This window comes from Sciurus carolinensis, chromosome 2, assembly GCF_902686445.1.
Source record: "Sciurus carolinensis chromosome 2, mSciCar1.2, whole genome shotgun sequence".
Taxonomy (NCBI): Eukaryota; Metazoa; Chordata; class Mammalia; order Rodentia; family Sciuridae; genus Sciurus; species Sciurus carolinensis.
The window spans coordinates 124,581,770-124,593,138 of record NC_062214.1 but is presented as its reverse complement, the minus strand read 5'-3'; the positions used below and the strand labels follow the sequence as shown (position 1 = coordinate 124,593,138).

At 39.7% G+C, this 11,369-nt stretch overlaps 1 long non-coding RNA gene and 1 gene segment (V, D, J or C); one reads left to right on the top strand and one right to left on the bottom strand.

Moving 5' to 3' along the window:
• Window positions 1–630: 630 nt before the first annotated feature.
• Window positions 631–1,242, bottom strand: LOC124976526 (T cell receptor alpha variable 22-like). The segment is given in 2 exon segments: window positions 631–998; window positions 1,191–1,242. Coding segments are annotated over 2 exon segments (420 nt in total).
• A 1,387-nt stretch (window positions 1,243–2,629) lies between these two features.
• LOC124977023 (uncharacterized) lies at window positions 2,630–6,351 on the top strand. The gene is made up of 3 exons (XR_007107095.1): window positions 2,630–2,902; window positions 3,619–3,689; window positions 5,663–6,351. It is a non-coding gene; the product is annotated as an uncharacterized LOC124977023 (long non-coding RNA).
• The last annotated feature ends 5,018 nt before the right edge of the window (window positions 6,352–11,369 follow it).

Genomic DNA, 11,369 nt, shown 5'->3' with positions numbered 1-11,369 from the left:
AATGTAACAAAAGGAAAAGTTTCATGATCTCTTCCTTAAAGAGTTCCTTTTAGAAAAGAATAAGATGTATATGTTTGTCATCTAAATTGTACAGTATTAATTGTAGACATTTATCAAAACATATCATTTGCACTTGGTAGTCCTCTATCCTGAGTGACTCAGAATACAAGCTCTGTAGTCAGACTTGCTGAGTGAATCCCACCCCAGCTGCACTGGACAGTGACCATATGAGTGCAGGCAATCCCTTACTCTGTAATCCTCAGTTTATTTGTGTGCAAAGTGAAGAAGTATTGTCAGTATTTATATCATTTATGTATTTACCTAGAGAGAGTATATGTCACATCTTTTCATTTTCTTGGAAAACTGAATAATTTGCAACTATCTGGAATACTAGGTCATCCCTTTTCTATTTGTTGACAATCATAGTTTTTCAAGTTATCTTTATCACAGTAATTTAGATGTTAGTTAAAAGCTCAGCCGGGGAATCTGTTCTAACAGTATTTGGGGCTCTGACTTCCTTATCAGTTGCTGCAATGCTTGCATATTAGAAATTTTTCCTGAAAGGGTTTCTGGGAGGAAAAGGGTCCAACCCAACTGGGATGAAGTCTCTTGTTAGCAGAGGTGACAGTGCTATGACAAGTTCTCTCTGAGGCAGAGGCTGTGGCTGCAGGTGCACCTGCAGTTTGGGGACAGGCTGCAGGTCCCCTGGGAGCACTGTGCCCCTGCTGCACAGAGGTAGGTGCCTGAGTCTTTCAGCTGGGACGTGGAGATGTGCAGGGTGCTGTAGCGCTCCTGAAAATTCACCTTTGCTGTTAACCTTCCCTTCTGCTTTGTCCCTGAAGCCACGTAAAACAGACTGATGAGGCCACTCCCAGGATTCTGTCGGAACCACTGCACATTGTTCATGGTGGTGGAAAAATTGCAGGTCAGAGTATGACTAGTTCCCTCCTGGAGACTCAGGGCTGAAGGACTCTGCTCCACCTGCTGCCCTCTCACCCCTGCTTGGAAAGAGAAAAGCAGACACAGAGGATGTCACTGGGGAATCAATGACCAGTTTACAGACCTACAGGATATCCCAGGAAACACCCCTGATGATGGATGACAGGGAAGGGTCTTTGTGCCAGCTCCCCTGCCCTCCCTCACACTCTCAGCCCTAGAACACCCCCAGCCCCATCCAGGACACAACTCACAGCAAACCTGCACCCACAGAAGCCCCAGCAGAGCCCCCAGTCTCCTCTGCATGGCTGCTGGCCTGGGTGCTGGGGACGTTCTCCCTGCTCTGCAGGTGTCAGCTCTGGGGCCAGACAAGCTTGCTCTTCCAGGCAGCAGGTCCCACTGACTCACTGAGCCCCAGTCACATCTGAGCTCTGTCCTTCCCCTAACAGGGAGCTCCACCCACAGTGGCCCAGGAGACTGTAGTGGTGGCTCCAGAATTGTGTGAGGACAGTGCAGGGGTAGGGGGCCTTGTTTCAGGTGGATGGAAACAAAGGTAGCGTTTTGTTTTTCTTTAACAGCTGATATAAGAGAAGTGTGTTTGAGGAAACTGTGAGAAAAGTAGATGAAACTTCAGGGAAGGAACACTGTCTCACCTGGGTGAATTAGAGCCTTGAACAATCACAGGAATGTAAGCTCATTTCCCAGGTTAAATAGTTTGACAGAGCACTTGAGGCATCATTCATGTGAACATTCTGATAAAGGTAAACCATTTAATAGCAATGTGGATTAAGAAGTAAAAGCAATTTATTAAAATCAGCTGCATTAAAAATGTTTCTAACAAAATTTCATTGGCTTGAAGGAAAATATGACATACATATAATATTCACCCAGATTTATGTTCTATGACTCCCCTTGCTCTGTCCACCCCTTTCCCCATACATTCTGCAGGCTCACACAGCAGACTGATCAGGACACACACTGCTGGTCAAGCTAAACAATGTTGTTTTCCCTTTTCTTCTTCTAATTTTGTTCTTTATTTTTCATCTTTTCTTCTCATCCATTTATTCTTGTTCCTTCCATTTTCAGGGAAGGTATATAAAAATATTGGCAATCAAAAGTCCTGCAATGCTTTGTATGTCATGTATTTGGAGAATTTTTGTAATAAAATGAAAAATTGAAAAAGGTAATGGAGATGTTTTCTATCGAACATATTCCCAGTTAAAATTCCAAGAGTGCTTGCCTCACAAGCACAAGGCCCTGGGTTCAATCCACAGCACGGCAAAAAAAAAAAAAAAAAAAAAAAAAAAAGCCAATTCCCTGACCTCTCTCGGAGTATCATCCTCCTAATAGATTTTCAGACATAAGGGCTCCAGTGAATAGATTCACGCTCCAGCCTTCTGAGGTTTTATGTTCAATGGCCCTCCTCTGACTGGTTCACATGCTCTCTGGTCTCCTCTTCAACAGTTCAACCCTCCTGGATCTTAGGAGTTAAGTCATTCGTGGTGTGGCCTGGGATGCCCCCTAGTGGACTGAAAGTTATCTACAAAAGTCACTAAAGACCAACCAACTCCTCAGCAGTCACTCAACCCAGCCCCACTCACCTCATCGGTGCTTTCTGCTGCCGGAAAAGAAAATGATCTAAGGGAGTGAGAAAAAAACAAAAAGACTGCCTCGATTCAAGGGGTTAGGGTTAGAAATGAATCACATTTAGGGTTTTGGGTGTAGTTCAGAGGCAAAAGATATGTAAGAGGGGAGGAAACATTAGTTTATAGTCTACTGGGGAAGACAAAAATACACATATCTGTAATGAAATCAAGGAGTCGGACCCTGAAATGAGCATAAAGCAAAGTTGCATGACGTCAGAAGCAGGAGAGCATTTATATTGGATCTGCTGACAAAAACCTGAAGATGGTAAACATTTTCCGGCTCCCCTTCCTTTCTGTCAGAAGAACAAACAAGAACATGGGTAAGTCTTTATGATGGATTTTATGACTTTTTATTAATTTTAATATTATGAAAGTTTCACAAATATATGAATTATTGACCAGAATAAATGACATAAAATGCCATTTGACTTTCCCTTCCAATTCTGGCCCTTTCATTGCTCCTTACTGGCTTTCTTCACTTTTCAATTTGGGAAGTTCTCGGGGAAGTTCTCGGGTTTTACTATAAATTTACAAGCATAGTCCAAACATGTGAAACAACAGAAACTATGTAGTATTTCATGTATGGTTTTTTATTTGATACAAAGTGATAGGTCTTGTGCATACTTTTCTGTACCTTGCATAGAGCTCAATAATAAACCCTGCAGTTCTTATTACATTAGCACAGATAGATTCTGCTGCTGGCTTGCACCACATCATGGCATGTTTAGTTTGTTCAGCCCTTTCTCCATTGATGAACACTCAAGGTGTTGTTAGGTATTTACTAAGTACTTTAATAGATGATTACATACGTATATTTGTATATATCCAGTAAATAGGTCAATTAATAAATTTTTTGAACTTTTACTAACAGTAATCAAGTTTATTGGTATATAAGATTTGTGGGAGCAGGTACTATCATTCATTCACTGTTTGGGGTAGTTGAATCCTGTATTTTAAGTTTACCTAGCCTAAATACTACTTCATATATGTTTCAGTACATTTTGTTTTACTTTTGTGTTTTTTCATTTCATTGGAGTGTCTCCTTAATCTACCTTCAAACCTTGTGACTAATCCAAAGGCTTGTCAGAATATGGTCAAATACATAAGGTAATCCATCAATATTTTTTTTACCTTTTGTTGTTTGGAAATATTGTTCCACTGTAGCTTTCTGCTCTTCTGCTGAGAAGACCATTGATGCTAGGATTTATGCTCACTAGAAGTTTAGGGGCTTTTCTTTCTTTCACAGGTAATGAAATGTTATGTAGTCTTGAGCACTTGGATTCCCTTTCAGTCTGGAAACAGATCATACATTGATGAGAAATCTTCTTGAGTAAACACCATCTTCATCCAGAATTCACAGTTAAAGTTGTTACGTCCAGTTTCTGGGCCTGACAGGATGGTCCACACTAATTGGGAGGCATCTTCCTGGATTCCCCTTCTGCAAACTTTGGTTTCACATTTCTCAAGTCTTTGTAGTCTGTTATATTTTGACATCTCTCTTCCACCTTTTCATATGTTATTGGTATATCATCTGCTATATCCTCCTTTTCCATTGTCTCTCTGCACATGGAGTTTTGACTTTCTTAATTCCCTCTTTCTGAGGTTACAGAGGGAACAGAAGTAAATGTATGAGTTCAATCTGCCATGCTTTGCAAAGTCAGAAACTGGGTTATATATCCATTTGAACTATTTGAGGTCATTTTTCTTATGAACATAAATTATTTGGGTTATATTAGTAGTTAGTAACTTAACTAATTAATATGACATGAACATTGTTTTCTGGACAAAATATAATGATAAGAGAGAGGACTAAGAAATGACGATCATGGGAAATCAAAGATTTATGGGCAAGGTCTCTTCAGTGACAAGGACAGTATCAGTAATTGCATGGCAGATTCCTCTGAAGGCTCTGAGACAGAGAATCATGCACACCATCTCCTCACTCTCATTTTTTGTACTCGAAGAGCCTTCTTACAAACAAACATGTACTCTTCATGGGCCAATAAAGCGACATACATTAGGTGGCTACTGTAGGCAAGACAAAAGAAAATCTCAATACTTACAAATAAAACAAGGTACCTATACTTGAATCTGTTCACATGAAAAGCAACTTATCATAGCAATAGCCCTCTACACTACATCTGGAAACTCTAAGACAAGACCCTGGAAGCTCTAGTTATGGAGATTGACAACTGCAGTGTTCTCAGTTCTGCCCACACATTACGCACACCTCTGAGGTGTACACCATGCCAGAACCTGAACACCAGAGATGCTGGTGTAATTGATTTGGGGTGAGGGCCAGCCACATCTGGCTGATTCTAACCTACAGCCAGGGTTGAGAACCACTTGAGACGCACAGGCCGTAGGCACCTGAAGAATGCTGTTTGGCCTCTCTCTGCTCAGAAGTGATGCCTGAGTCTCTGATCTGAAAAGACAACAAACAGGGAGCCAAATTTCTATTTCTTTTAAACCACAACAATCTTTTCTCTCCATTCCTCAAAGTTAGAAGAACTTCAGTTAGGAGTCTGCTAGGAGATTGGGAAAAGTCTTTGCAGTAGGTTGTCGGGAGCGGCAAATAAATTATTGCTCTGAACTCCACCTTGGACAGCTTGACTGCTGCATCTGAGAATCTTTCCATGAAAGGTGTAGAAAGACACGACTATTTGCAGGAGGCCACTTTAATGGGGCTGATTCCATGTCTGGTGTGGAATTTAGGGGTGTGATAGCTTTGAATTCAGATGCCTGTTACCCGGGGGTGAATGACATACCAGGACACCTACCTAGCCTTGTGGCACCAGCTGCCTGGAGGAGCAAGTGTTATTGAGCAAGGGATAAATCTCCAACCAGGCCAACATCCCCACAGCTTCTTGGCTTCTTGTTTACCTTGAAGAACCCCTCCTCACCATAAATTCCTTTGGTGTATTCCACTATAAATAAAGCATTTGTGGCTTTTCCCTTTGTTAGGATCAGATCCATCAAGTCTCTTCTACCTGTCAAGCCCCTGCTTCAAAAAATGGGTTTTTTGTGTGTATGTCTTTTGCTTTATTTCTTAATACTACTTTTCTACTTTTTATTTCCAGCCAGGCCACACCTCTGATGGTTACCTACTCCCTCCCCATGCAGGCCATGGCCCAGAGTAGGTGGTAATGGCGATTCCTCCTGGATGTTCAGGGCCACAGTTGCAGCTGTTCACCTGCTCAGGCAAGGAAGACCTCTGGAGGTACAGGGCACTCTGATGTGAGCAGGAGTTCCCGTCGACATCATCAAAGTGTGCTGAGCCTCTCCACTGACCGTTTCACAAAACTTATCTAGACCATGTTGAGCTGGGTCCCACAACCTTCAATCTATAGTCGTTGCTCTGAAAAAAACTCTTCTTAGACTAATTTAAAATAATGTCTAATAACTTTTAAAATTTTTTGTCAATATCATCATGTATAGTATTTGTTTTATCACGAACAATTTCACTGTTAAATAAAGGACCAAGTTTTACTACATTTGTTTTCCCTAAGTCAGCCTGTAGCTCTTCACTCATCTGGTTGTTCTGAGAACAACATGAGTCGTTGTTACCAAAACCCATCTAGCCGGTCCTCTCAACTCTGCCAGCAATGGCTTTAGTGTGGGAGCCAGTTCCGCCACTGCAGCTCAGGAAAAAGAGTCTTCGAGAATACTTGCTTCCAGTATTGAGAACCATTCAGCAATCTCTGAACTTTAACCATGCGTCCACTGGAAGAATGAGTAAGGAAGACGAAATTAAATTTCTGCAGCTTCTCAAACACCTCTATCAGACAGGCTCAGCTTCCATTCTGTGAAGCACAGAAACATCAATAAATGTGACTGTACAAAGTCTTCTCTGCTAAGTTCAATATCCATGTATCCCAATGCCTATGAAGAGAGCTGTCACATTTTAAGAGCTGCTATATGTTAGTTCAATGTACAAGTAAATGGAAACTCCCACTGCATTTTTCACAGATGCTTCCAACCAGCTCCCCTCTGTCCTAATTTTGCCACCTTAACTTGTTAAAGTGGCTCACAGCATAACTGCAGTGAGAATGCATCCTCTCCCTGCAGAATGGTCAGGGTCAGAGGACTCTGCTCCAATTGGGTTACACCACTTACCCCTATGCAGAAGGCAACATGACATTCAAGAGATCAGTCCCCAGTCTGAATGCTTTCTAATCTGCCGCCCTTCTATAATCCCCACCTGAACCCCATTCTCTTTCCTCTTCCTATCCCAATACAAGACACTTTACCCAAACGCTAAGAAGATGTTCCCTGGACTCACTGTGTCAACCTGGTTGAAATTCCCCACTAAGTTACAACAAAAATAAACTAACAAAAACACCAAAAGTAGCCCTGGACACTTCTCCATTCTTATTCTGCAGTGGCAATCCCCAAAACTTGTCTACTCAACATCGTCTCTTTTTTACAACATTAATTGAAGGGATTCAAAGGGAGCATGCCCACAGAGACCAGACCAACTACTTACACAGTCACTCCCGTGGACAGAGCAAACTCTGACATCGTGGGGTCAGAGCTACAGCTGCTCAAAACCTTAGATTAAGCCTTTTGCCAGGTTTCCTGTTCACTACTGGCAATGGGGAAAAGAATATTAGCACTTATATATCTGCACAAATATAGTAGATTAGTAATGAAGACATGTATTTGGGGTCCTCAGTTTGAATTCTGTCTCCATATTGGATAAGAGAATTAAGCTTTAGCTTTCTCATCTGAAGATAGGTATGGTAACACAGTGCAAAGAGGCAATGGTAGTGACTAGCATGAACCAAGCATTTAACTAAAATATAAACTCCCCTAGGACAGAGATTTTTCTCAGTTCTACTCTCCACTACCTCTTCAGTTTCTAGAATAGAGTGTCTCAAGAAATGGATACATAATAAAATTTTACTGAATGAATGGATGGTAATTTTTGCTCTTGTACTGATAGTAGTATATTAATCATTCACTATTAATTCAGCAATTATTTTTAAAAGCATACTGTTTTTTCAGGTATAGTGATATGTGCTAAGGGTCAGCAGAGCCCTAATCTCATGCAATGCCATGGTAACGAGAGGAAAGGTGGTATATGTGAGCACCCCTGCTGGTAAGTGGTAAATGTTGAAGCTTTGAAAACTCTTGCTTTTGCTTCTATTTCCTCAATAAACAGGAAGCCAATGAACAGATGAAAGTGTAAAGTAGGGATATTTATTGTACATTTGAGATTTAATACACAGAGAGGTTAAAAGCAAAATAATGAAAAAATGTACCATACAAAATAAAAAGAAAGTTGCTATATTATCTTTATGTAAGGCAAAGTAGGGTAGTAGAAGAGAATAATTGGAGGCAAAGAGGATATGATGGTTAATTTTATGGGTTCACTTGCCTGGACCACAGTGCCCAAATATATTTAGTGACACTAGTCTATTTTTAGATAAGATTAACATTTACTTTGAGTAAAGCAACTCACTCTCCATATTGTGAGTGGACCCCATCTGTCAGTTGAAGGTGTAAGAAAAAAATACTGGGTTATTCCAGGAAAAAAGAAATTCTACCTCCAAACAGTCAAAATCAACTCTTGTCAGAGTCTCCTGCCCAATGATCTGCCTATAGAAGAAGGAATTGACAGTCCCCACAGTCTTGTTAACAAATTTATCAAAATAATCTATAGATAGTTAGGGGTATATATTTCTATATAGACAGATGCTGATTTGCATATTACAGTCTTAAATCTGTAAATAACAAAATAATATATATGCATTGTTTATAACTTTTATGTACTTTTATAACCATGTTACATTTCACAATAAGATAATTATAAAATGTTGATGCATGATGATCATGAAAAAGCCCAAAGAAAGTCATTGATTTATCAGAGATATGGTCATAGTTTGAATGTGTTCCCAAAGCCCAGGTGTTAGAAACTTAATCTTCAATGCAACCATGATAGGAGGTGGGACCACCTCTAATAAGACAGCAATAGGTTATTAGAACATGAATGGCTTATCAGTAAAATGAAAATTATGAGCCCCCAAGAAGATAACAGGAAACCTAGGTCATTTTGCATATGGCAATGCATTATTACACACAAAACTAAATGCAAGATCCATGAAAGAAATCACTGATGAGCTGGATCTTATTAAAATTAAAATTTTCTATTCTGTGAAAATCAATGCCAAGAAAATGAAAAGACAAGTCACAGACTGGTGAAACATTGGAAAAGACACATCTGATAAAGGTCTCTTATCCAAAATATGCAAATAAATTTCTAAGTTCAACAATAAGAAAACAACCCATTAAAATGGGCCAAAGGCCTTATTAAACACTTTACCAGAGAATACACACAAATAGAAAATAAGCATATGAAGAGGTTCTCCAGAGCATATGTCAAGAGGGGAAGGCAAATTAAAACAATAAGATACCACTAAAATACCATTAGAATGACCAGAATACAGAATATAACAACACCGAATAGTAGTGAGGAAATCGAAAAATAGAAACTAATTCACACTTGTGAAAATAACAAAAGTATATGTATTCAGAAAACTGTTTGGCAGCTTCTTATGTACTCTTTCTATGAAATCTAGCAATTCCCCTCCTTGGTGCTTATCCAAAGTAGTTGAAAACATATGTGCACACCAAAACCTGCACAGGATATATATTGCATCTTTATTCCTAATTGCCCAGATTGGGAGCTACCAATATGCCTCTCTGGAGATGAATGGATACATAAAATAAGATATATTTAGAAAATTGAATATTATTCAACACTAAAAAGAAATGAGCTATCAAGTCATGAAAGGCATGGAGAAAACTTAAATGCATGTTACAAAATGAAAGAAGACAAGTGAAAAAAAGCAACATAATTTGTGACTTTAATTAAATGACAATTAAGAAAAGGCAAACCCCAGTGACAGTCAAAAGTTCCCAAAGGTTTGGGCTTGGAATTAAATGAACAGGTAGAGCACAGAGGAACTCTACATGAATGAGAATATTCTACGCGACTCCATAATGATAGATGTCATTATGCATTTATCCACACCCAGATGATGTAAGAACACAAAGTTGATTCCTAATGAAATCCATGGACTTTGGGTAACAATGATGTGGGAGTGGTTCAAGTGAGCCACTCTGCAGGAGGATGCTGATCATGGAGAAGGCTGGGATGAGCAGCCAGAGGGGCCCAGGGTCATGTAAGAAATCTCTGTAACCTCCTCTCAATTTTGTGACCTAAAACTACTCAAAAAAATAAGGCTTTAAAAAAAAGGGTGAGTGTTTGTAAATATGTGATAGGTGGAACAATGGTGGATGTGAAGATCAGAAACAATAATATTAAAACATGGGCATCTCTAAATGGACAATATGGGGAACTGTAAATGACTTAATATGTTAAATGAAACTCCATCTGATGTGTAATTGAATAAGTCATATATACATAAAAGGAAACTCATAAGCAAAGGTTAAAAAGTTTGGGAATGCACAGGTTTGTGGAAAAAGATATTCTGCCTAGTCACCACTACTGATGGTATAGGAGAGTGAAACTAATCTAGGCGGCAATTTTGTGAACAACTAATAGTAATCTGAGTATGTCCTTTTTCTTGAACACTGTGTTATTTCCCTATATTGAGAATTGACCAGCGTGTTCTTATTTTTAATATTTTTTAATTTTTTACTTTTGTGTTTCCCAGTTCATGAAAGTCATTTCCAATTTTCTGCTGGGTTTGGGAAGTGAGCATGCCTTGCTCTGCAAGCTGTGGTGGACAGCATGCACTAGAACACTTTCTTACTATGTCCTTTCTTACTATCCTCTCCCTTTCAAGTACCTCTAAACACACACACACACACACACACACACACATACACACACACAGCACTACCACCACTACCACCAATACCCCCACTACCTTCTTCAAAGGTTTTAAGGTAACTAGTGTTTCTGACTCTTCCATAGGGCACAGCACACAAGCAATGCTCTTTGGTGGTTCTCTCATGTGGCATATATTCCATCTGCATTTAGCCCATGATGCAAGTTTCTCCATATATTTCTCACTCCTTAAAATTCTGTCAACATCACTGTCACCATCTCCTACACTCTGAAGATTTATCCTTTTCTACATTCTGAAGATTTATGCCTTTGGGAGATTCTTCACTTCCTTTCTAATGGGTTTTTATGGAGTTACAAAATAAAAAATATTTATATTTAACCTTCCAGAGGCACTGGAAACTGACTCACATGAGCCTTCTTGAAAAGCAAGCTGAACTATGTAACTGGCTAGTTCACTCATCATTTAACCATGGGTCATTTTTTAATTATTCATTTGCTCTCTACCCTTTTTCTGAACATCAGCCTGAGTCCACCATCTGATTAACCAAAAAGGAGATGCCCTTCCTCATTGCGCTGTTGCTACTGTGAGGTCTGTTCCTCCTCCTTTCTTCCTTTCCATTTTTACTCTATTAGCACTTGTGGATTTCAGAGATGGAAGCTCTAACTTTCTTCTCACCTCTCCTTCCACACTCTGTTAGGAAGACTTTATGCAGATGCCATCTCCTCTGGCACATTTTCTCTCTAAAAATATAAAGAACCACAGCAATGTCTACCAGGGTGACCTGGAACAACATGTGGGGTCTGGCTTTGTCTGCAAGGATGAGTGAAGAGATGACTTCATTGTTTGAATGGTTTTATCTTGAAATTACTTTGGTATGCATGAGGAACTAATGCGGTCAGCCTCTGTTTTCACTTCGACTGATGAAGAACTGAGTTGGGGTGTGTCCACTTTTGTTCTTCTGCTCTGG